The sequence below is a fragment of the Dermacentor andersoni genome, chromosome 6, assembly GCF_023375885.2.
Source record: "Dermacentor andersoni chromosome 6, qqDerAnde1_hic_scaffold, whole genome shotgun sequence".
NCBI lineage: Eukaryota > Metazoa > Arthropoda > Arachnida > Ixodida > Ixodidae > Dermacentor > Dermacentor andersoni.
Window position 1 is genome coordinate 19,267,971 of NC_092819.1, and position 26,676 is coordinate 19,294,646.

Sequence of the window (26,676 nt, forward strand, 5' to 3'; positions counted from 1 at the left end):
TTGTTTTAATACTACAAAGTTCACCGCATAACTGTAATTTCATAATGCGTATTACGGCTTCGCTACATGACGACCAAAATGCCCGGTGTGTCTGAGGTGTTGCACACATTCGAACCTTGTGTTAGAATTTGCTGCCAAACAATTAGCGGCGAGACTGCACTGTGCATGTGTGTGCAAAGACGTGTTGCAGTATGGTCTTTATTCTATGGTATGGTTACATATAACTCGATTGAGCTGCATCTCGGCCGCGTACCACACAGTTCCTGCCTTTCTACCCTAACAGCGCTGTGCTAAGTTTTTAGACATTTTGGTCAAGTTTCGTAATGACCCCAGTGCAATTTCGTACAACTCAAACGTACAACTTGAGTTCCTGTGTCCGAAGGAGCGCAGCGCGCGTATCATTTGGCCTGTTCGAAACTCGAGACCACGGTGCTCGGCAACGCCCGCGGCAGTGGCTACAAGATTAAAAGAAAAAAGACCAAGGTTTTGCGATCAGCTACATTAACGCATTTTTTTTTCGTTTTCACATACAGGGTCCTGAATCTTTGGCTGCGCGTGTTGAAAGAAAAGATTGCGCTCACCGCTGCACTGTTCTTGCTCATATTTTGCAGAACGATCGCATTTCGGCGCTTATGGGTATGCAAGCATAAACTTCTGTCGGCACCTTTTGTCATGCGGAAAGCAACGTTTCAAGGAGGGCAGTCGCTTGTTCCAGAAGCAGGCCTGTGCCAGGGCCGGTTTTTCAAACGCCATTTTTCCCATAGATACAAACAGTGTCTAATTTTTTTTCTTAGAAACCAGGCTATTAACTGTGCCAAGTGTTATACTAAACGAAGTCGACGCCAAAATACGACCGTTCTGCAAAATTTTAGGCAGAACTAGTGCAGCGGTGAGCGCACAATCGCTTTTTTTAACAAGTCTCATATTTATACAAGTACTGTTCTCAGTCATGTTGTATGAAAGACAAGCGCCACTCGTCGTTCCCGTCGATAGCTCAGTTGGTAGAGCGGTGGACTGTAGAGGTTTCGACTATGGACATCCATAGGTCGCTGGTTCGAATCCGGCTCGACGGAGTTTTTTTTTTTTCTTTGCGTTATAATTTTTTAAGCGGTGGAAAATACGTTTTGTTCAGCATGTTAGGTTTACACAAGATACATTTATCTAATGACTGTTCAATTTCGGCTGCCAATATTTTAAAATAACCATAGCCAAAGCTGGGAAAACTCCATTACAAGAAAAAAAAAATGTTTACAACGCTGAAAAGGTAGAGGGGGGGGGGGGGGGCACATAACACCTTATTATAAACTGCATATAAATTGAGAAATTTAAGTGGACAAAACATTGCTCTGCACAACACGTGTTAACAAATCGTGCAATTTTAAATGCACTGCGAACTGATGCCCTTTCTGGTGCGGCATTACTTCGTCGTGCTTCAACTGCTTTTTTTTAGCCAACTTTCAGCAAACTTTGAAAAAAATGTGCAGGTCCAAATTTTCACACGCCCCTCGATCACAAGGCCAGATAGAAAAGGAGCCTGCGTCGCAGAAAATCCAGCGTCGGCGTCCCGCGTCGGCGCTGGACGTCGCTTCGCCAAAAAGAATTTCGAACCATTTCGAACCACCGCGCATACCCAACCACTTTTCTACCACCAAAGTTGTTCATACTTATACTTTGTCTTTCATTCTTTACAAAGTTATTACTCGGAATTTTGACAACGCCAGCCCACAAGCAAATGTAATGGGAAAAATTAAACACCGACAGCGCATGTCCAATTATGTTAGATCTTCTACACTGAAATATTAAGAGGAAGCTTTAGCTCGGGCCCAACTCCGACGTGGCATTTGAGAGAGAAAGTTAAATTCTAGTGACTAGTCTGTTGGAAGCAGAATTTCGATTTAGGGCTTGAATTTTGTTAAAAAGATTTTAAAATATTCGACCGTTCGAAAAAAAAAAAATAGAAGCACGAAGTTTACAAGGTAATAGCTCTGCATCAAGAACAGATATCGCGGTTCTGTACGGCATCCATTATATCATTCAAAGCATACAAATTCTATATGTCAATTTATATCTTACGTGAATTTGTTACGTTGGTTACAAAGTTTCTGCAAACGCTGTATTTCGATATTACTAAATTTTTTTTTATATTCACGTGTAACATATCAATCTTGTCCGCTTTAGATGTACTATTAGATGCAATCCACAGAATTGTATTATCATTTTTTGTTGCTGAGATACAGAGTTGTAAACTTGATAGTCTCGTTTTTTGAAAATTTTCGATATTTGCCAATTTTTATTAAAAAATTGACGACCTAACTCAAAAATTCGAAACCAACAGTCACTAGATTTTAAGCTTTTCTTTTAAGCGCAACAAACCTAGTCAGATTCGGTGCAGTGGTTGCCGATAAAAACGAATTCTCCTTTTACATGTATTTAGATAGGAGCACTCGAGCTAGCTTCCTCTTAAAAGTGTGAAACAACAGACGGTCGACCCACGCAAGAGGCCGCGTTTCAACCAGAAAGCTCGCCTTCGGGCATATATACATATATATCGTTCGCAGCCAGCGTTTCCCGGTAAACGTTACGGTTACATAAGCCAGCTGCAGTTGCATGAAAAGCAATCAGGGAATGCTATCGCGTTCCATCCTTAAATCGAAGCTTAAGCGTCCTCCAAAATTTTGGTTATACGTTGGAAGTTGTTATGTGCCCTCTAGGGAGCGTTCTAAAGCAAGAATTTTTCAAATTGGTTCATTATATTAGAGCCGAGATAGAAATATTTCAGTGTCGCGAACCCATGATCTCAGGAGGCGAGCGTCAGGATCGCGAGACGCAGACGTTACGAGCCCGCCTTCTTATTCTTCTCTCTCTCACTTATTATTATTATTATTATTTTTTGTCCACTTTCTTCTTGCGCGGCGCACTTCCGCTCACGGTCTCTCGATCGGGCTAGCTGTTTGTTTCGCGCAGCGCACGATTTTGCGCGCGGTGCACGAGAACACCTGACTAGCGATATAAGTCAGTGCTACACGAACACTGAGGCAGACGCAAGCGGATCACAGAGCATGATCGCGCGTTAGAACACGGTAGAAATGACGTATGGTTTCGCCGTTTCGCTTTCTGCGCGCGCGACTGCACGACATAGGAACAAGCAGACGAAATGGAAGTACATCTCTCTTGGTATGGTACGAAGTAAAACAAAGACACGCAGACATTCAGTTTGTATGTTTTATTATTCCTTTAAGCTTTAGCTTGTGCATTGAAGCAACATATCAAAGAAATAACTGCTGTTGGCTTGAATAAGTCTCAGTCACTTGCTATTATCAGTGACGTCACAGCACGGCGACCTACGTAGGCGCACTTGCGCTATTGACGTATCTTCGGCTGGGAGAGCGGAGACCGCGAGAAGGGCGCAGGGCATTTCGTTTGAAATTTCAGCTCTTTTCGCAGCGAGTAGGGGTGTAATACTTCGCAGGCACGATCGTTAGCGCGCAATGTACTAGCTGCGCTTGTCGGTTCCAAATGGCCAGACCTGGTGAGCGGCCCTTAAAACCACAGTTTCATACTAATGCTTAAAGCAGTCAGTAGAATTTAGCTTTTCATATTGTAACTACAAGAGCAAAATTAATTTGAAGAAACTCAGCCTGAGAAGTCAGCCTTATGGGAAATTTCTCAGGCCTACTACTTTGCTCAGGGGAAAGGGGAGAAAGAGAGGGGGATGAGGACAGGGAAGTAGATACGGATACAGAGCATTTGTGGCTAAAGGGTCCCTTCGCATCTGCAATTTTCTAGACTGAAGGTATATTAAATATCATTATATTAAACATTTCATTCAAATCGGTTTATCAATGGTCTGAGAGAGCATTTCTGCTTCTCACATACATCTGAATAAGAAAGTTGGAGTTGACCTTAAAGGGCCCCTGAAACGGTTCGGAAGGTTTTTTTAGATGCGTAGGGTACAGCTAAAGTTAATCATTTGCACCACAATTTGTGTGAAACGTCTCATATTAAGAGAGCTACGGACGATTACAAGTTACCCTCCTCCATAATCATGCATTTTCACCTCAACTCATTCGCCGTGTGATTGGGGCTAAGCTCTGCCTTCATTGGCTCTGCGTCATGATGGCACGTCGTGTCGTCAACTTCCGCTCTAGGAGCAAGCGCGCGAAGCCTCTCCAAACTCTCCGCCAGCTGCTTGGCAGTCGACTCCAAGCGAGAGCTATCGAAGCAGCGTGCGTTGCGAGCATTCTGTCGCAGCACCCAACGTGTCTGGTATTCCGATAACCACAGGCGATCTGGGAGTTTTGACGGAACAGTGGAGGCATAAACTCAAGCTGACGAAAGAACTTTAGCGTAAACGTACGTGAGCTGCCTGATCGGTCTCCACGGTCCAGCCACCTGTTGGCGCAGAGCTTAACCAGCCAAACAAAGAGCTAATATTGCTCTAACCAAGTGTAAAACATTTTAAACATTTACAAACACAATGTGTTAATGATTACACTCCTGCAAAAAATGTACACCAGCAGCAAAGAATACATTTCATTACTACTACTGTGTGTTAAACTGCTAGTGTGCGGTTGAACTCTGTACCACCAGGTGGCTGCATCGTGCAGACCATTAACATTTGCGCTTCTGCTTATACCGTGAAATGACAGGGCCAGGCACTGTCCCCTTGTGCTTGCGTTTACCCCAATCATGGACTCGTGAAATGCTATTGCGTTAGTAATCTTCCGGCATGAAGTGACGGCCACAAGTGCGCAAATCCTGGCGCCGATCGGATAGCGGCAGTGCGATGCGCTGCAGCCAGTCCCCTTGTCTGCCGCCTTGCAGAGGGACACAATGTCACAGCTTGACATATTGCCAGTTGCTACGTTTGCAGCCTACAACGCATCAAAGTCGAATCATGGTGCTTGTGAAAAAACTGAGACCCACTCCGACCGCGAAGCTCGCGTCATAATGGAGCACAAACCAAGCAGATGACGCTTGCTGTGTGTTGGAAGTGCTTAAGTGTAGTGAGAAATTGTTTTTGTGCATTCTCTTTCTGTTACTTTCTTTTTATAGAAACAAATTAACTAACATTCCATCTATTACAAACATTTGTTCACCATAAAGTTAGAAAAATTATTGATGACGTGCCATGGGCAGCCAATTGGATAGCTCGCCCTACTGACATCAATGGGTGATTTACGTCATATGGGTAGGGGCGGCTGAAAATTCCGCCAAGCAGTGTGCTGCGATTGGCAGCGATGTACATTTTTAAAACCTTATAATAAATTACACATTTTACGCGGAGCATATAGTTGTGTCAATTAATGATCAGAAGTACGTACTCTAACAACTCAGTACGTTTGTACAAAATCGTTTCAGGGTCCCTTAAAGCCAAAGCCTCCTGTTACATTTTTGGCTTTGTAATTTTCATTGTAGCATTGAAGCTTGCAGGCCACAAGTTTTCCATTTAGTAATGGTTAAATTGGGTGGAAGTGAGCAATGCACTACAGCATTGACTTTACCCTGTATGCACAAAAATTAAAGAAACTAAGATGCAGACACACATTTTAGACATACTGAACTTATAAATATTTATTGATATACACTGCTCCAACATATATATAACATATATATTAGGCATCTTAATTTATATATGTACAAAAATCGCATTGTCCAAAGGAATGATAGAAATTACTGCAGTCTAGTGATATTTGCTGGCAACAAATCTCTGGTATTTGACAAGCGAATGCTGGTTAGGCATCAGTGCCCCTGTTTTCCCTTTCTGAACATAGACTTGGTAGATGTCTCTTGATGACCGAGGAACCATGGGTGGGCTGACTTCATAGACTGAGTCAATGGTGAAAGCACTCTGCCTTATCCTATGGGGAGAAAATAAAAATAAATAAATAATACATATTGTCACCTCAGGTTTTATGTAATTGGTGCGGCAAGTTTTATACTTCTTTACTGTTTTACCACATATTTTGAAACATGCTATTTTCATTACATAAAAGGTTGATGAAAGAAAGGCCACTTACAATTTCTACGTACAGTACACCACTAAAAAAGGAATGCTAAGCTTCCATAAACGGTTCGTAAACTTATCCAGGGGCCTCATGGTTGTGTAGCAACAATCAACAACAGTAAGTTTGTGCAAAAACAAATTTAACAAAAATTAAAAGAAAGCCAACGTACAACTGCAGACATCTCTTTGGTGTTGAAATGTTACTGGCATCATTCTTGCAGGTCATTCCTGACATTTTTCCCAGTGTTACAAACCTGGAACAAAGATATGACATTCAAAATCATGCTAGTACAAAGTTGAAGATCCTAGTTATGGTTCTAAAATTAGAAAGCACCAGGGCAAAACTGTTTATTCAGATTTCTTGTTAACCTTGAAGTTCACGACACCACGTGGAATCGTGAAAGTCGGAAAAGAAAACTTTGGCCTTCATTTTTCCCACCACAACCTTCTTTTTAGCAAATATATAAATGAAAGCAGAGTGTTGAAAGAATGAGTTCACTAATCTAACCTCGGTTAATGTTGCACTATAGTGTTGCACTTAAGTGTCAGTTCTTCATTTTCAAAGAAGTTTGATATGATTCTCTTGAAGCCCTGGCCATAATTGCCTGATTAGGCAAACACATTCATTAATGAATAGTTAGGTTTTGTCACAGGACAAAGAGAGGACTACAGGTGGCATGAAGGTGTACATGCCAACTCTGTACTTTACACTCGTTACTCAAATTCACGCTCACATATACAGGATGCATGTTTCTGCCACCCTGCCTTCCTTTCTGTTGATAGCGCACATGGGGCTGATAAGCGAGCTTTTAACACACTCTTCTACAGCATCCTCCAACAGCAACTGGCAACAGCTTATTCAGCTTTACAAAGCACGGAAAAAGAATGCAAAGAAGAAAGAGATAAAGGAATTATCATTGCCTACCTTTTGTATATGGTGAGGTCTTTGGGAGAAGGCTCATGTATTTCCCTGCCATAAGTCTGCAGCATTGTCTGAAAGACAGACTGTGAGAGATAATGGGAAAGTTATGTCAAGGGTAATACAATGACGGACTGCAATTTCAGTCCTGCAAGAACTGCTTGTCCTTAGCCATTACATATTGGAATTTGACAACAGCCTTGCTAGACGTGCTAGACACAAAATGTTCCAACAACGTTTTGTGTGGTTCTCACACACTGGTATGTGCAAACATCAGTGGGATTGCTAAGGCTCTGCAGTGCTTAGAATAAGTGACACTTAGAAATTTATATAAATCTACTCAACACTGCACAATAAAAGATAGCTAATCTGAATTTGACAGAGGTGAAAAAAAAAGAAAAGTTAAAGCAAAAATGAATAGTAATGTAAGGCAGAAGAAAACTGCATCTGATAAGGGAATGACAGGGAGCACATGAAAAAGCTGTCCTTCATTTGAATATGAAATCCGCTAATCAGTACCTGCACTCTATCTCTCAAAAAGCAATTGTCATTGGTATGCTCTTGGGAGACTACTGCAGTGGATGGAATAATATTTGCACTCTCCAAAAGTCAGGAGACCTGTGAGAGCTATTTCCACAATGTATAAAAACAATAGCACTGATTCTTGCTCCGTGGATGCGATTGTGGTCATATGTCTTCCTTCTTTTCTTTGCTCAGAAGATGCAGCATTCTGGTTTGACACCATGGCCTTCCCTGCGGAAATTCCAAATACTGATAGACCGCGTAATGCACAGATCCTAATTCCCTACTATTGGGCTAGGCCAGAAAAGTAGCTGCCATTGGGCACCTGGCGGTGTTTAGTTCAAATCACCAGAGGTAGAACAATTTTATGCACCTTTCTGGAACCACGGCGATTGGGGCACAATTTATAAAGAAAAAAAAATCAAATGAACAAGGTGTGATTGCATCTCCCTGTACTACTTTAAACCCCATTGCTGGGACTGGCATATTATTATTTATTGAAATAAACCAGTGTTTCGCATCACAGATGCAAGCATAAAATTGCTGAAAGGTGACCACAGATTCTGTAAAGCGTATTTAAACACAGTCGAGAGATTTTTCACCATCTTTGTTCACCCCATACTAAGATCTTACTGTAACCAACCTCGAATGTGACAGGCTTTTGTGACAGATCATTTGACGATGACTCATCACTTTCCACCATAAACTCGGGATCTGCCTCGCTTGAAACAGAGCTGTCTGAGTCACTGGCACCACTGGAAGTGGACATGGTAGAAGAGATGCCAGTCACTGATGGGTTGGGCGGTTTGTTGCCACCAGCACTTTCTCGGTGCTTTCCAGGTCTAATCCGCACTGAAAATGGGCTGTAGTCCGTTGCAGAATTCGGCATGATGTCCCTATATAAAGTAGAGTCATGCAACATTAGATGAGCAACACAAATACATCAAACAACTGAAAAAAAATAGGAGAGTTACAACTAGTATATGTGTTGTTGACATGCAGAAAGCAACACAAAGCCACCCTTTTATTTGCACCTGTCAATTAGATTAATAACAAATGCCACTTGAAGCATTGTCAACATTTTCATTTCTCCTCACAGACGAGAAAGACAGGTGTGATGAACTTGTAGATTTAAAAGTATGTTTAACTGCAGACTGAGACAAAAAATGTTAACAAATCCATATTATGATCCTTGTTCGCTGGTGTTTTCATGACCATATTAAGTAGGGGTGTGCGAATAGTGATTTTTGAAATCGAATTGAATAGAATATCGAATAGTTGTTCAATCGTTTTTGAATAATGAACAACTATTATCACAATTATCCTACAATGATTCATATCCTAGTATTCTTAAAGTTAGCAAGTTTCTGTCATTACATACAGTCGAACCTACTTATAACAATATTCAAGTGCCACGAAAATTCCATTGTTATAACCGATAATTGTTATAACCAGGTTGCATGAAAAAAACAAATAGGATGATGGCAGAGCTGATGTGAGAAAACTATAATGGTGGGGAGGCCAGTGCCCCTCCCCACCACCTTCCTCCATCTGGCTGCTGATTGTGTTCACTCGTTTAACTGCTTCCTGGGTTCTACAATCACATGTAACAAGCCGCGGCTGTCGGCGTTAAACAATGGCACTACTATGACAACTGCAAAAAGGGGTCACGGGTGGCAAGCGATATGTGAGCACTGCCGAGGCATCGCTTTGGTGGCCCCAAAAGGGGCCTTTTAAAAGATGCAAAACGGTTGCTGCAGCAGCCTGTCAGCTTGAGAAATCCATAAGAAATGCTGAGGCAAGATCGCCACAAGTATCTCGCTATGTACTTTTCACTGGCTTGCATGAGAAAACCCTAGGTCTGTCAGCCTTGTGTGCTTTACACAAAGCTTGCCGACATCCTTCTCCAAGGCATCCACTTCACATAGTGCAGCGGAAGGTTCCTCGTGAAAACGAAGCCCCACACGGACTGAATCATCTGCTGAGCCTCCTGTGAGGACAACGTTGAGGCATCCTGCCCTACCGCATCATTGCTGCCATCATCGCAGTTGCTATCCGATGCAAGCATGTTTGCGACGATCGCCTCATCGGTTAGAAGCACTTAGTTTCCAAATCTATAGCCGTGCGCTTTCTTTTCACCGGCAACGTCATGCATTGCTGATGATCAGCGGGCGGATCAACCATCTTCCATCTTAGCGGTGATCCAAACGAGGCTGAGAAACCATGTGGCCAGGAATGATTTCGAGGCAACCAACAAAGATGAACGTGAGCGATTAAGCTGTTTACAAAACTGCGCTGAACAAGGAGCCAGCAAGCAACATGTGAGCAGCGCAGTTGGCGCAGTCCATCCGTGTTTCGGAGGGTGGTGCGGTGGAGAGCTATGGGCGCAGCCCATTCATGTTCAGTGTGATGGAAGGGCGACAGGAGAGAGGTGCATGGAGAAGGCTGAAAAATGAGCGCACAGTGGCAGCGGGCCATTGGAGCAGCGGGCCATTGTGCAGCGGCTCGAATCTCTCGTTTTCTTTTTTGCTTTTCAAGGACTTCGCATTTCACTACCTTTAGGTTCGGACACCCAGCAGCCAGACTTCATCGTTATAACCGATAATGCGGCATCGGGGCATTGTAGTAAGCGGGTTACTTCACAATGAAAAACGTACAAAAGTTGACGCTGCAGCAGCTTCTCATTGTTATAACCAGGTTCGACTGTAGTATGTTATGAAGCATTGTTTATTAAAAGCACAAATGGAGCACTAGGAGCAAACAAGTAGTTCCTTCATGTGCACAGGACTCTTCAGAGAGTGAATGATTGCTGTATGTATAGCCTGTAACGTATGACTACCTAAACAACGTAGCCTGTTACATTACACAAGTTCTCATGTTCTTTGCCTATATGCCATGCCTGCGGAGGTGAAAATTTACTGTACGTTTACTCCAATATTATGTTCAATGGGGCACAGTTGATGTTTTGAAATCTTCAAAAAGTATTAGAAAAATGTTCACATTTATGAACAGTGACGATTTGATTCGAAGACCGAATCAAACAGCACACTATTTGGTTTGTCATTCAAAAGTTTTGAATTATCGCACACCTTTAAGTAAAGGCAATAACTGGGGAGATGATTCATAGCCAAAGAAAAACAACGAACTGTGGGGCAATAAATAAGGTCTATGTGGCTTGAAATTAAAGACACTTTTATTAAGCAACTGCTTGCCTACGTAAGGGTGCTCAGAAAGGATGCACTACCTGACAGAATGGCTCAGGTTGATCATGAACAAGTCATTGAGGCTTGACATCTCATATGGCCGGTACAGCTCCACAAAGCCATCCACTTTCTCATTGGTGACCTCCAGCTTCATCACTTCCAAAAGGGATTTTCCATAGTACTTTAGCACTGTTTGAGAAGAAATAAATGCAAAATGGCACCTGAAAATTTGTCACCCAACATTCTTATGAGCGGTCAGAAGAAGAGAACTTGAAAACAGCCAAAATTGCTCAATGTCAAACTGCGGCTAGGCTATACTTTATCACCAATGCAGCTTGGTGGCATTTAATGCTCCACTACTATCATTAGGTTGCTATAATTAAGTCTGATATACGTAACAATGGGAATATACATCTGTTGATTTCTTCACAGACGGAAGACTGGAAGATTTCAGGAGTAAAGCATAACAAACTTCGACACTTCTTATGAGGTCATGATACAAAATGGCAGACTGAAGGTCTAATAACTAACCTTCTTCAACAGCAAAAGGCAGAGACATGGGAACTTCTTCGTCAAACCAGCAAGTGTAACTGAAAATGTAGAAAAATTTGCATTATGTGTACATGAGCAAATATCTTGAACGCAGTAGTGTAAGTGCATTAGGCAACATTTTCTATCATGTATGAAAGAAACATTTGGTAGGCTTGTTCAGGCAAGTATGGATAAAAAAATTTTTAGTGCTACAATTAATATCATACTATATCAGTTGAAGGAGACCTAAACCTCCTTTGCAATACCACCATGAAATAATAATGAAGAGTGCTGATCTTCTTTTCTAACTTAAAGTTAGACATAAAGTTGCACATAAAGTGCAAGACATAAAGTTGCACATAAAGTGCAAGAATTTATGTGGTTTCTCATGTTACATTGAATAAGATGTATGCTGAAGCATTGCACCCCTTGGCTAAGTGCACAATGCACTCCCACAACATGTGAATTCTCAGATACAGTTGAACACATTTATGATATAGTGATTGGGGTCTCTGAAATCATTTGTTATACAGGTAACTTTGTTGTAAAGATTGTGCCCTGAACCGCTCACATTAGAACCAGAGCACAATTATCACTTTGTTATACAAGTTATTTCGTTGTAGAGGCATTCATAGAGGTGCTCAACTGTACTAAGATGGTTATTATACAGTGATGTTCGGAAGTGTATATATTGTGGTCTCCGTCTATAGCGGTGCTCCGCCGGGAGTCCCGGTCACCCCTTTGGTTGGCCGATCTTGCCAAAGGTCCTCGACCCGAGGCGGTTGCGTACCTATTCGTTGCTCCTGTTCTGAAGGCTACGCCAAAGAGGCGCGGCTCACGTGACGTGCGCGGTCGTACTGCGCCGAGTCGCCCTCGGAGGCTACTCCGAGCTGAAGGAACGTTGCCCTGGTAGCACGGTCGTTGGGAGCCATCCTTCCGTATAGCGGCGTGTTACCGCGTTTTTGAGATACTGAGTGTCACCCTTGACTTGCGGGAGCTTCGGCTCACGGGCCCCGCGCTGATACGGGTGTACCAGATATCCTGAACGCCAAGGTGGTAATATAATAAAACGCCTCCCTTGTACTCTGGGCCTTCTCCTTGCGGTGCTCTGTTTCACTCCCAGAGGAGACCGAACGAGCGTCCGCTCCGGGCACACGCTACACACGTGGCTTAACTGATCCCCCCCCCCCCCCCCCCCCCTACGGGGCTTAGATCCTCGGACCCGCGCGGTGATCTAGGTGACTCCTGGCGGAGCACCTCTATAGACGGAGACCACAATATATATGTTTGATTACGTAACAAATGCATTGCCCACAGCTCGAGAATCTCGGGCACATGATAAGGCCTCGCCACAGAGCAGTGTTGGTTGACGACATCAGCTTCAGTCAGAATTTTCTTAGGACAAGCTGTTCAGGCTATTACGTAGTGTCCCTTCCAACGCTGCTCCACTGTCTGCCTCGAACTGAACGTTTTTAGCGAGCAACACAGTATACCAAGGAGCGCTAAGCCATCATTCCACATAGCGTCTGTGTGGTGTTTGAACCAGTCAGCACTGCTCCAATGCCCTGTTCGTCCTCCTCATTCCTCCTCTTTCAATAATCTAGTGGCACTCCAAAACCCTCTCCACTCTTTCTCACACAGTGCCTGCACCCTCCCCTCCACAATACCAAGGTGGGGAAAGGTATTTAACAGGCCCCAATCATGAAGTACTGTCCCTCCTGTAAAACGCTTTCGCATAAAAAGTGATAAAAAAGGGGGGGGGGATAACGTTAACAGCTCATGCTTAGAAGTACTACGTACAATCGTAAAACAAAGCACACTGGTTCACATATGAAATTACTATTTCTACATTCATTTCTGCATTTCAATTAAAATAGATAATTCACCCTATGCTTTCCTTAGTGTCATTGCCTGTTGGCTTCATATTCTGACTTATGTGATTGTGACTTACGAAAATAGGGCCTCTCTGTTTCCCTTCTTGTTTATAAACAAGCGTGAACAAAAATAGTTAAGTTATTCACAGACTCACGGATTGCGGTGACAAAGCAACTTCCCAGCAGGGATAGAATTATGCAAGTAGTAGTCAGTCGTGAGATCCCAAAGTGCAAAGTTGTGCTCGTAGGGCCGGTAGACTCCAAGGAAAAGGTTTATGGCATTCTGCTTGTCAGCATCTGCACATAAATGGTGGAATACAAATCTACAAATGAAATTAAGGGAAATAAAATACAAAAGATGGTTCTGAGGAAGTTTAACTAAAGTAACCAGTGGCATGCCTTGAGCATTAATAGTGTATAAGTCTAGGCAAATAGTCAAACAAGATTATCTGAGAAAGTCCATCAACGGATGACTACACAGGGAGCATGACAGCAGGGCACACAAGTAGTAACAAGGAGACAGGAAGCTATTGCTGGAGAGAGCCGATCAAAATTAATTTGAGTCTGAGTAAAGAAGCAGCTGACAAGTAAATTCAGTGAATAACCATGCTGTCAATACAAATGTCTGTCACATTTTAAGAAAAAGCACTATTACATACAAGAGCTTTTAAACCATGGGAGGAGCAAAAATAATTTTTAAATATACTTATACTTATGGCGTACAACTTGCAACTGGTACATTACGTATTCGCACAGTACGCACTCCAGTACAATTGGTATAAGCACAGATGTCTACATTTCTAAGCTACTATCTTTGTTAAAACTTAAGAAATGGTAAAGTTGAATTGGCTGCATTTCCAGTTAGAAAAGGCCGTAATGTACAGTGCAGTCCACTGTTGAAAGGAATACATGAGTGCAGATCACATGCAAATGATCTCCTCTAGCAAGTGGGAATTGCCTGACTTTGCTGCAGATGAACTGCGGTTAGGGCACTGTCACCTTTCTACAAACACCTGCGCTGTGCGATGACATAGCTTCAGTTGGTATTTGTAGCTGGATCACCAACAAACAGAAAGCTGCAAATTAGTGTGTTCCTTTTAACAGTGAACTGCACTGTGCATTATTGTGTACACAATGAGGTGTTCTAACCTGAGAATGTATTACTGAGGTAACGGGAGAGGGTCTGCATTATGTCCCTCGAGTGTGAAGATAGGGGTGAAATCTTTCGATAGGTCTTGACTCGGTGGACCAGCTGAGAACCACCATACTGCAAAGCCAGGGTGTCACCATGGTCCTCATAGAGAACTTCCAACATGCTGCAAAACAGAGATAATTAAATTAAATTCAATTTAATAGATAATTAAATATCAATGCTTGTATTCTGACAGTTCATTGCTGATGAAACCTGCTTTACAGCCGTTATCTGGTGGGACTCAGAATTTATGCTGAAGTCATATCAGTTCAGCTCAAATAGTTCAGTTCAAACTCAACATGAAATTTATGCCGTACCGAACACTGTCGGTGTCGAAGAACAGGTCAGGCTTTGGCAGGACACCAAGAGCATTCAGCTGCACAAAAAATAATGGATCATTACGCAAGGAAACATGCATGCTTTGTAACATAGATGGTAACATATATGGTACCATACATTCAAACTATGCACTGTATACTTGCTCATCAGAAAATATCAGTTTCAAAATGTGCCAATTATAGTGATATGCATAAGTTCATGCACAAGACACACAATCTGTGGGTATTTTAATAGCATCTGTTGTGGACAAACATTGAGTACTTCAATAGTTGATGTAAAGTAGTTTATCTGTGCACTGCTCGGAAACAAACAAACAAAATCTTCAAAAGAAAATGCAGCAAACAATACTCATTTGTCTTTAATGAACACCTCTTCAGCAAATAAATTTCTGATACTAATATGCAATATCAAGTCCTTAACATTAAAACAAAGTCATTACATTGCTGATAAACAAAATATTCACTAACAGGCACAATTTAGTGCTATAATGTGGCTTATGTCAAACCATGACAAAGAAATGCCTGCAATTTCAAATGGCTGTAGGAGAGAGCAATTCACTACTTCCGCAGAATGCTGTATGTGGTGCCGTGTGTGAAGGCACATTATGGGCCTAGGCAATCTTGCTGTTGAGAAGGTATGATGGTTAATATGGTGACCGAGTGTAAAGTAGCACCATAATAGACAAAAGATGACAGAAAGAGCTTACACAAGCTTACTCTCAACTTGTCGAAAAACAACTTGCCGCTGAGCCAAAACCACATGCTCCGATTCAGCTCCCACTGGTGGCAAGTCGTTCTTTCATCCACTTTTATTTCCCTCTACTTTATAATTTTTACACTTCAATTAAAAACAACAAATAACTTCTCCCTATGCTTTCCTTGGCTTATATGGTTGTGGCTAACGAGAATTGGGCCCATTGGTTCTCCTTGTTGTTTATATTAGTTCATAAAAAAAATTGAATGTTATGTTGAGATCATGCACTTATGTTATCTCTTCTCTTTGTCACCCTGGTTTCTGCCATGAGAGGGCTTATTTATTTACCCTGTTCAATAAGTTCTGCAAGGCCCTCTTACGAGAGTGTGCCATTTGCAGCAGTGCTCCATTGTCGCACATACGGTATCTACCTGAAAAGCCAAAGCACACTTCCCGAGGGCAAACTGGGCTGTGTTGGTGCGATCCAAGCAGTCAACACAGTTGACACGGGCAACGCCCGTCTGCAGCCGTGCTCCATAGGTGGTCATGGCACCTCCCAGCATGTACGGCGTAGGCAGTGGACCAACCTGGCTGCCATGGGTGTGGAATATGCCCGTCTTGCGCAGGATGTGGTGCGCGATGTCAGACAGGCGACCCATCACATTTGCTGCTTTTCTGCATTGGTGAATGCCATGTAAGGTCCAGTAGTTAAGCGAAACTCTTATGTAACCAGCCTCCTACTGGCACTGATTAAATTCAGAAATGGTATACCCCAAATTCTTAGCTTGTGTAAAAGGTTTCAAGCTCTGTGCAGGTTAATCTGTACTGTCTGTGAACCTTTAACGCGCTAGCGTGAAGGGTCCCATGTCACAGAAAATTCGGCATCGGCGTCCTGCGTAAAGTGTCGGACATGGCTTTAGTGTCAGACGTTGCTTTGGCAAATATTAAAGTTTTTCCAATCCAAATTGCTTTGGCATAAAGAATTTCAAAACCAAATTCTAAACCAAGCATACCCAACCACTTCTCTACCACCAAACTTGCTCATACCCAGCCTTTTATTTTTTTACAAAGTTATTCCTCGGAATTTTGAGGATGGCAGCCCACAAACAAATGTAATAGAAAAAAACACCAACAGTGCACATCTTTTATGTTAGCTCTTCTCAGACAGAAATATTAAAAGTGCGAAACTATAACAGGAGATCGACCCAGGCAAGAGGCCGCGTTTCTACCAGAAAGCTTGCCTTTGTGCATAACGTTCACCGCCAGCGTGTCCCGGTAAACGTGAGGGTTACATAAGCTGCAGTTGCCAGGAAGCACGAAAAGCAATCAAGGGTCTTTGAATGCTATCGCGTTCCACTCTTAAAGGCGAAGCTTAAGCGTCCTCCAAATTTTTACCGTATCATACCATCAGGCCTTTTGAACATAAGTACATGCAACTAAAGCTAGTAGGCAATAGTTGCCTCGTATGAATCAGCATCACTGTTTCTTTGATCTCTATTGCATTAAATCCGCTGAGGTTGTGGCTAGTTCATTGTTACTGTTGACTGATACATGCTACTGGAACAACAAAGACACAGAGAATTGCACTTTGTTCCTGTGTTTTCCATGTTTTATTCTGTGTCTTTAACATTCCAGTAGTGCATTTTGACCAACATCAAGACCAGTCATTGTGCCTTCAAGGCCTTTGCAATTATACTTATAATGCCTAAGACTGATTAGTAGTGTTGTATACATAATACAACTATATTTGTATATCCAATAAGTACATACTGAAGAAATATGGTAAGGCCTACCAAACTTTTTTTTTTTTTCAATGCCTCAAAATGTTAAGCTGTGTTTGACTCAATAATGGACCCCAAATACCTTAGAATTTTATGGAACTTAGCAGGTAGAATTCTGCAACTAGGTTTAGTAAAGAAACGAGACTAGAAAGTGCAGCAGGAACACTAACGATTTGTTGTTTCTAGCCATGTCAAAGGCCAGGTAGGCAATGTGGTGTGAACGAGGGAGAAACTGGTTAAGGTAGTCAATGCTGTCCAAAAAGGGGTCACTGAGGAGGCTCTCGTGGCGGCGTTTCTCACGCTTCTTCACCAGGTTCAGCACGACGACAGGCGCACCATACTGCCGCAGCAGCAGGTTGAAGTGCCGACCCGCTGCAAAGCAGTATGGGTCCACCAAGTCCACTGCACATGAAGTTGCACCAAGCACACACATCAGTTAAAGGCCAACTTCACGCAAAACCTAGTTTGAAATACAAGTGGATGTGTCACTAAAAGTTAGCGAAAACATACATTTTTGATTCCGCTTGCTGGAAGTAATGCAGAACCCACAACGTTGAAATCATGCATGGTTCCTCGGCATAATGTCTGAGATTAGGTGGCACTTTCTGTGCACCGAAAATCTCAGATGCCATGGTCTGGGGTTTGTGCCGTATCAGCTTAACACCGTTTGCCTATTTCTGGTGCATGTCTCGTCTGCTTAGGTGCTATGTAAAGGCTGTTAATATGAAAATTAGACAATTAACAGCCTTGCCACGGTCTGTTCAATAGTAATACTCGTAACGAATTTAGCTAAGGTGAAATTTCACTGCAGTTGTGCTTTAATAATGCAGTACTGTGCGAGTAAGTTTTATTTCTGCTTGTTAAAGTACCTGCTGCCAATACAGCATCAAACAGCATTGTTGCTTCCTTTTGTTTCATAACATATTTTCCACTCCATCCACACTCTTACCATATTATGAGTGAACACTGTGACGTACCATTAATGGCTGGCTTAGGCACCATCTTGGAGATGTCCTGTGACCAGCTGAAAGGAATTGAACCCCGAACTTGCACGAATGAGGTGAAATTGCCACTTGTGAAGGAGGAAACCGAGGAGTCATGGACAATTTGCTCTGTTTCCACTTCATTTGCCACGTCACCCTGTGGGATGAAAAAACAAAGTAATCATGTTTATTTACATATTATGCAGACATTAATTAAGAAAGTTGTGACCTAGTGCTGTGCATAGTGTTTGTTTTATTAAATAATAAATTAGCATAATCTTTCGGTCTGAAGTTCATGCTTTAGCAGTGCAAGATGCTCAGAATTATTTAGAGGTATCATAGAGAGAATTGATGGGGCACTACTTAATTCATATGTAGTATTTACAACTGGGTTAGTTGATGATATGTCATAGCTGCAGTACACTAAAGGACATTGAATGGCACACAGGCAAAAATTGAGGAGACAGTTCACACTGAATGGCGTGAGCAAGAGTATGCCATCTGCCATTCAGTTCTGCTGTTCATCAAAGGGTTGTAGTATTCGATATTTCCAGCCACCACTATTTCAATGAATGGTGCCATCACTGCACAGTGACTGCATTCAAATGTACTTCTTGTAAGGTCCTATCAAGCATGTTTAAGTTCACGCAATAAAACCGAACAGCTTCAAAAATGATTCGACACACTAACTTGCCCCGCTTTGCATTTTACTGGTACATCATAAAATCTTTAGTTGCAAGTCAACACTCTCTCCTTTTTTGGCCACGACTTTGTAAGCTGCTCCATTAACATGGAACTAGTTAAAGTACACCTAAATTTCAGTGAATGAATGTTTCTGCATTTCAACCCAGTTAGTATGCAGCCTCTGCAGATAGGAATCAAACCTGCGGCCTTGTGCTCTGTAGCAGAATGCCCTAGCCACTGCAATAAATTATGTTTGTTTTCTTGTTTCCATCGTTACGTTGTGCAATGAAATGTGTCCTAGTGCACACGATCATGTATGCATTGACAGCTGATCTGCAGGCATTGAAAAAAAAAAAAAACAAGAACAGGTACATAAGCTTACCAACCTCACAGTTGGCACCTCTCTTCAGAAACCTTGTACCTGAAAACTTCTGGGAACGGCGGGCAATGAGCGTGAGATATACGGGACGGCCGTACACGCTAATATCTGGGACACAATGTTTAAGGCAAAAACAAGAGGATTAGAACTAGAAGTCTAAGCTACTTTATGAAGTGCACAATTATATGTGCCTGCAATGCAAAACCAATAGAAAACAAGAACTTTCATTTTTTGCCTGCCTGGGCACTATGCTGAGGATAAGACGTGTACTTAATAGGTCACGCAGAGTTACATACAGAGGAAAGAACTCTACTATTCTGTGGCAACCACGTTACAAAAAACTTTCAATTGCAAGTGTTCTTTCTGTCCAGCCTCTGCAGACAAAAGGATACTTGTTTGACCAACAAAACCATGTGTAACATAAAGAAGCCAGTCTGTGTGGAGTTCCACTGGTTCCAGGAGGTAAGAGTTCCACACATACCTCCAGTTAGGTTTTGTACGTCCAGCAAAACATGTGCCTAAAAGAGAGGAATCTAGTCACAAACTGCAAAAGTTCATAAATGCTATACAAGTGTGAGCTCACTCAACAAGTTCATGTGCATAACGAGTAATGATGTGTTTCATGACACTGGCCCCTATTGCCCATTATGTTTGTAATACAAAAGATGTTTTTTTTTTCACACGTATTTCTTGCCCTACAAATTAAATTAGTCTAAGCACAGACTACATCTGCATATCTGCAAAATTTGCTTTGTGTTGCAGTCTCATGGCTATGAGAACTGCACTGCTCTGAATCTGCCCCACTGTTCAGCAGACAAGAGTGGTTAGAGTATTGATGATTGCAATTGGGTGTATAACACAACATATGAAAGTATGTTTACACATATACGTTGGCAAGCATATTGTTGCAGTGAGAGAAGATTTTATAAGCAACATATGCAACACATTTCACTGCTATTACTGAGATCGAATACGTGCCAGGTGCGCAAGCTATTTGACCACATCACTCCAAATCGCCACAGACATAAGATCTTCAGTCTATCTGTACAGGGTCCTGAACATTTGGCTGCGCGTGTTAAAAAAAAAAAAAGATTTTGCATTCACCACTGCACTGTTCTTGCTCAAAATGTTCAGAACGATCGCATTTTGGTGTCAACTTCGTTTAGTATAACACTTGGCACAGTTAATTGTTTGGTTTCTAAGAAAAAGGTAGAAATTTGGTGGCACTTATGGGGATGCGAGCTACTGCTGCGATGGCGCAAGCATAAACTTGTGTCGCCACCTGTCGTCACCTGCAGAAAGCAGCATTTCAGGGAGGGCAGTCACCTGTTCCAAGAGCGGGTTACATGTGGCAGCCCTCCCTGAAACGCTGCTTCCTGCAGATGATGGCAGGTGGCAACACAAGTCTGTGCCAGGGCCGGTTTTTCAGACGCCATTTTTCCCATAGACGAAAACAGTTTCTAATTTTTGTCTTAAAAAACAGGCGACTAATCGTGCCAAGTGTTATACTAAACGAAGTCAACACCAAAATGCGATCGTTCTGCAAAATTTGAGCAAGAAAAGTGCAGCAGTGACCGCAAAATCATTTTTTTTGAACACGCACAGCCAGATATTCAGGACCCTGTATAAGCGCTTCATCTTCAACAACCCCTGTGTCACCTACCTAGCAATTTTATCCTAAGGTAGCAACTTCCTGTATGACACAGGAGGTTAAGATACACGCTGTCTTAGCCACCTTGCAAGCCAACCACAGTGACGTGAAAACCATAATTTTCTTGAATGTTAAGAATGTTTTGTTTTCAAGCTTAAACAATAGTCAGTGGCTGATTGAAATCTGTGACAGAGAGAACTAAGCGCTGACAGCAATCAGCCATCATTCAGGTTGTCAAGTTTCTCCAGCAGGTAGAGGCCTTCATGAGTGAGAACCACAAAAAGCCAATGAAGGCCATTGTAGAGCGGCTTCAGGAGGCAGAATCAACAGTCAAGCTTTCTGTGCATGAGGTCATTAGGTGCCACTGCTAAACCGTGAATTTGCTCCATCCCATAGGGCCTGTGCAACCCAATAATGGCTGACCGTGAACTGTGGCCAGGTCACTGAGAGGGAGACTAACAGGCAGCCACACAATGCCAAAGACTTGCTAAAGGCTGCTATTGTGGAAGCAGTGTACAACATCAACATCTAATCCAAGATTACAGGCATTATTGTAGCTAAATTCAGTCAATAACTGAGGCTTTAGGATAGTTTTATTCAACAGCCTTAAAAAACAGAGGTAAAAGAAACAACGTAAAAAAATTTTGAACAAATGTACAGAATCTTGTCTGAAATATGAGTGCCATCCCTGAAATCATTACTATGTTCTCAAATGCCTTGTACACCCAGAATATATGCACCTGCCTCAGTTCATGGTAAAAGATGCACAGCTACACAACTGGTAGCAAAGTGATTTGAATGAATTTATAGACAGCAACCTTGGGTATATATGCAGAGGAGAGGATGTACGCTAAGCAGTAACAAAAATGAGCTAACACACACCTACATGTGGCAATGTACAAACAGTAAAAATGCGAAGCTTACTCACCATCAGACAAATTACTGAACACAATGTTTGATGGATTTTCTATGCTGGCCTCCTTGCCAACACTTCGAAAACGTCTGCCAGGAAGTTTGTACGCAGGCTTGTCAGCATTCTGCAATGACACCAGTTTTGCTGTATGCCTTTAAGGCACTCCAAAACCCAGGTAATATGTGCAGCTAATACAGAAGCTTTGAAATAGTAAAGTCACAAAAATGGCTGAGTTTCCGTGCAGGCTAAACAAGCAACCAGACTTAGCGTATGCACATTGCATTTATGTTGTGCATCTCTAAAAAAAAAGTAGCCATAAAATTTAGAAGGCAGTTTTCTTTATATAAAAGTAACACTAAGAGAAATATTAGATTAGGCTGTATAAGTAATTATTGCTTCTGCTATAGTGTAGGCCCACTTTTATCAAGACAAGAAACCGTACAAGCCGGAAAAAAAGCAAAAACAGAGGCGACCAGCAATAATGCCACCCTGAAGTTTTTGTGCCAGCCCATTGTTATAATGACAGGCCCTGCTGGGCTCTAGTTAACTGTTTAGCGGTAAATAAGGTCTATGTTGCATTCAAAAGAAGCCAATAACTCACCCTAGCAAGTTTTGAGAGTCTTTCATGTGCCAAAGCTACCCGAAGATAAGGGAATACTCGGGTACAGTCATATTTCGCCATAACAAAGTTCTGCCCAACATGAAAATATCTTCGTTACATCAGGTATTTGTTACAAGCATTATTCATTACACACTGATATTGGCGAGAAACATTCTGGATTTGCTTGGGTGTATCTAATACTTTGTTATATTTTTGTTCATTATATAAATTTGAATGAGAACACTCGTACATGCCAACATACTGCTGCAGAGCTTTTGGCAAGTAATTCAAGGAAGCCTGGACTTCATTTTTTCCTGTAATAATCAACCCCTTCTTACCAAATACATAAATACAGGGATTTAAATAACCACTTCACCAGTGCAAGATTAGTTAACGTTAGTCCTTTTAAGTAGGCATGCCATTTTACTACTACGAGTCTAAACCATAGCCTCACATCAATGGGGAGCAAGTCCCAGGTGTCAGCCACTTCCACTTCAGAAATCTTTGGCGAGGACAGAGAGTCTTCTGACTCGCTCTTGAACGTTGTTGGTTTATTTGGCACAGTGCAGGCAAGTGGAGTAAGGTTGTATTGCAGCGTGTGCGTCAGGTCGTAACTGTAGCTGCAAGAAGTAATGGAAGTTAATGGCATAACAGAGGTTCTGCTTCGGTGCCTCTATTGCACAGCCTGAATCAGTCATGTCATTAAAGCTCACATATGTACTGGAGGGAAAGCGGCACTTCAGATTAATGTGTTCATTATTAGTCATTAAAATGAATAACCATAACAGTGCAACATTATCTTTAATAAAAGAGGTGAAAAAGAAAATGGAGAGAAAGGTAGTGGTGTAATCAAAGGGTTAAGAAAACTTGACTAGTCAAGTACATTGCCTTTATTGTTTCTTTAATAGTATGGCAATGTGCCAACGTCTGTTGTGCTACACCTGTGCCAGCTGTCGCACTTTCGTTTGGATGGCACTCTGATGCTGAGAAAGAGTACAGTTTCATGCACCTCGCATATGGTTGATTGCGATACCTTCTTGTATACATATGTAGCTGCCTAATTCATAATATGTTGTGTGTGCTATCTGTGCAGACTATCTTTGTCACATGTAAACTGTTATAGACCAATGAAACACAAACAGGAAAGGACAAAGTAGAACCCCTTTTACCAGCAATAGCTAGAGAGCACGAATTCACACAGCTAAGTATCCATTTATGAACGACAGTGTAAACTCTGAACAAAAAACACAAGCTGAAATTATGCCAACATCATGAAAAATGGCAGAAGTGGGGAAAAAATGCATCAGCCATTTGTTTGATTTCATTATTGTACCCTCAGGACTGAAGCATTACAGAGGGGAGCAGAGTTAAAAAGAAAACTAAATATATAAATACATGAAATGATGACAAATGCAAATAACTAAAACCATAATATAACTTCACAAAATAATAGCACAGGTAAAAACAAATAAAAGATGGAATAACAGAGAACCAATATAGCAAAAATTGTTACTATTAGCTGCTGCTAGTTAAAGTGTTCTTTAAAAGTTGGTGGTATATTATACATGCAGTGAACACAGTAAGGTAGCTTTACTCCTCATAAGTCCTTAGAAAGAATGAGTTGTGGAAAGTGGAAGTACTGCAAAACTCCATTTCATTTGTCCATGATATTAAACAAGCATTTCTTGTCATCTCTGTGTCAGTAGGAGGACATGAAAAATGTATCTTGTCTGCCTACATCTTAAATATGGTGCAAGGGCCACGTGGGAGCAGTTGTATGGTTAACAAGAATGACAATATGAATTTATCACTTTCAGTCATTAAAAACCTTAACCCCGTATTCAGAAATGTATCTTAACTTGAAGCCCATGCTTGACTTGATATAAATGATGCCTCGCGTGAACGTGCCCAAGACGCTCATTGCATTTTCTTTGGGGTGTTTAGGACAGGCGTCAGTTAAATAAAGTCAAGCGTGGGCTTCAAGTTAAGATGCATTTCTGAATACAGGGGTAACTCTTTGCATAAAGCACAAGCTACAGCCAGCAAGTGATGCTGTAATTATTATAATAATAAAAAAAGCCTACTGAACTAATCTGAATGGTTAGAAAATGCTGAAAATAATATACGTATGACTAAACTTGCTCATCAAGCAAGGCATTTACCTGAAGTAGAAATTGCTGGACAAGTCGACATTCTGGAAAATCTTCACATATCTATAAAGCAAAGAGGTAACAAAAATATAGCCGAGACAGAGTCTAACAAAAATTGCATAGCATAAATTTAAAATGCCATTCCACCTGTTTTCATCTGGATGAACATTGTGGTCAGTGTTGTTTGGCAGGTAGACCATACGAGTGTCTTCCACTTTGTAAATTGTATGATGCCCCACAATGGCAATTCGTCTCCTCTTTGTGATCAGTATAATGTAATATCCTTCCAAGAACCTCACAAAACCTAGAAAAGATGTGGTTGTTTTGCAACCAGTGATTACATGAATGGAGCCAGAGCAAATCGATGCAGAACAAGCTCCTTACCCACTATGCCAAATGCAGACACTGTTCTATTCAGGCCAGAGCTACCTTTCTGTCCAGTTTTCGGTATCTTTTTTCCTTGACTAATCTCATTGAGAAATTCTCGTATTTCTCGATTGTTGTATTCAACCTAGAAGTATGTCGTGAACAGCGAGGAAAACAATAATTATTTGGTTGTGTTTTACGGCAAAAGCAGAATATTTTGTAAAGACCACAAACCTTGTCATCAAATACAAGCAGCTTATTAATTTCCGTCCGGTCAATCTCTAATACGCGAAACTTGGTCTGCGTGTTATTCGAGCCGACGAGGTAGTACTTCTGCAATGTAGTAGAAAACCCGAGAGTGCATGTCAGGGTAGTAAATGCTACGCACATCAGTGCACGACAGAAGGACGTACGAGAAGTCTGCACTTCACAACTTTGTGTGAGACTACACATTAGGAACTCCCATTGACAGATGCTTCACCGCAAACAGGCAGCTGCCATGTATGTAAGACGAGCTTTGAACAGCTGAACTAAAAGAACAAAGGGCTAAGGAAGACAGACAAGGTCGTTGCTGTACTAACGAATGATCAAAACTCGTCTACACTATGAAAAAGAAAATATTAAATTATGGGGTTGTACGTGCCAAAACCACAATCTGATTATGAGGCACGCCGTAGTGGGGGGCTGCAAATTAATTTTGTGACCACTTGGGGTTCTTTAACATGCACCTAAATCTAAGTACACGGTTTTTTTTTTTTTTTCATTTCGCCCCCATCGAAATGCGGCCGCCGTGGCCGGCATTTGATCCCGCGTCCTCGTGCTTAGCAGCGCAACACCAAAGCCACTAAGCAGCCACGGCGGGTTTAGCTATAAGCCAACTAGCTCTGATAATTACTATTATGTCATGTAGGGCTTGTCACACAATGCACAACAGTGTGTTATACTGCTGGAAGGTTTACAATGAGAGAATAATTACGAAGCATGATTCGCAATTTATACGGATGTCACACGGTTCACTTTCAATCGCGATCGGATCCCGAGAGAAAGCGCACCGTGTGGCACTGTTCATACTACGACTGGGCAAAAGTAACGACGCAACGGTCGAAAACAATGCATTTAGGCAGGCGGTAATAGTTTACAAGCTCTGATTTGGAATAACACAATTACTTTGCGCTTGATATGCGTAGAAACCCCTTGGAAGAAATGCGGTAATATCCAATCTACATATGCATGAAGGGAATGCAAAATATGATGAGTCGCACCAGTTTCGTCTCGTAAAGGGCCATTCGTTGCACCGAGCTAATGACCGGTTGCAAGACCATCGTAGTTGCAGTGGGCATCTTGTACATCTGCGAGGATGTCATCGTCCACAATTGAAACGGTGACAGCCAAATGTTTCACAAGGATATGGCAGCGTCAAAAGATGTATTTTAGAGAACGAAAGCTGACCGCGTGCACACGTGTACGCAACGAAAACTTCCGGTTCTCTTCGGCGCGTGTAGATGTTACGGCTAGTTACGACCTCACACCAGTGACATCATCTCAAATCATCAAATGGCTCGGTGAAGTGCACATGCCTCATAGCCTACAATACGCCTCCAAATGATTCATGCTCTCTTTCAAGCTGTGTTCTCGTTGCAGCAGTAAACGAGGAGGAAAAAAGACCACGTGATGTAAACAAACCTTCCTCCGTGCCTTCCCCTATCAATGACTAGAAAATTAACAATCGCCAAATAACGGCCTTGTGTAAAAAATATATTTATGTTTATTGAATAGTATACGCTAGTTACCTTCTAAAAAATGATTTACCCAAACATTTTACAGACACTAAAAAAAATTTGTTCGTTTAGCTAAATGTAATTGCCATCAACAACCTTATATCACGTGG

General features: G+C 41.9%; 1 protein-coding gene, 1 long non-coding RNA gene and 1 other non-coding gene across 5 annotated transcripts in view; 1 reads left to right on the forward strand and 2 right to left on the reverse strand.

Moving 5' to 3' along the window:
- LOC129382249 (uncharacterized) overlaps nucleotides 1–1,244 on the reverse strand; it is a 29,326-nt gene extending 28,082 nt beyond the window's left edge. For both annotated transcript variants that reach the window (XR_008610351.1, XR_008610350.1), the window contains exon 1: nucleotides 582–1,244. This is a non-coding gene — a long non-coding RNA (uncharacterized lncRNA). The remainder of the gene's footprint in view (nucleotides 1–581) is intronic.
- TRNAY-GUA (transfer RNA tyrosine (anticodon GUA)) lies at nucleotides 984–1,073 on the forward strand. The gene is given in 2 exon segments: nucleotides 984–1,020; nucleotides 1,038–1,073. It is a non-coding gene; the product is annotated as a tRNA-Tyr (tRNA).
- A 4,312-nt stretch (nucleotides 1,245–5,556) lies between the features above and the next one.
- FIG4 (polyphosphoinositide phosphatase FIG4) lies at nucleotides 5,557–26,443 on the reverse strand. Of its 2 annotated transcripts, XM_050169967.3 has the most exons (21): nucleotides 26,051–26,443; nucleotides 25,023–25,121; nucleotides 24,807–24,933; nucleotides 24,570–24,726; nucleotides 24,435–24,485; nucleotides 22,727–22,892; nucleotides 21,687–21,795; nucleotides 19,500–19,625; nucleotides 19,115–19,215; nucleotides 18,039–18,201; nucleotides 17,232–17,463; nucleotides 15,712–15,955; nucleotides 14,566–14,624; nucleotides 14,206–14,372; nucleotides 13,212–13,353; nucleotides 11,183–11,241; nucleotides 10,693–10,840; nucleotides 8,092–8,344; nucleotides 6,933–7,012; nucleotides 6,178–6,261; nucleotides 5,557–5,861 (listed from the first exon to the last, which is right to left on the reverse strand). In XM_050169967.3, exons 1-21 carry the CDS (start codon nucleotides 26,150–26,152, stop codon nucleotides 5,684–5,686), a joined length of 2,847 nt encoding a protein of 948 aa, XP_050025924.1. In that variant the 5' UTR covers nucleotides 26,153–26,443; the 3' UTR covers nucleotides 5,557–5,683. The 2 variants fall into 2 exon arrangements, with proteins under 2 accessions (XP_050025924.1, XP_054921883.1); XM_055065908.2 differs by lacking the exons at nucleotides 24,807–24,933; nucleotides 25,023–25,121 and having other exon boundaries at nucleotides 26,051–26,137; nucleotides 26,238–26,441.
- Between the last annotated feature and the right edge of the window lie 233 nt (nucleotides 26,444–26,676).

Coding starts and splice junctions, on each gene's coding strand:
- FIG4 (XM_050169967.3), bottom strand. CDS start 26,152: ATGACATCCTCGCAGATGTACAAGATGCCCACTGCAACTACGATGGTC. Junction 24,934..25,022: donor TGCTTGTATTTGATGACAAG/GTTTGTGGTCTT, acceptor ACATACTTCTAG/GTTGAATACAACAATCGAGA. Junction 6,262..6,932: donor GACCTCACCATATACAAAAG/GTAGGCAATGAT, acceptor TCTTTGTTCCAG/GTTTGTAACACTGGGAAAAA.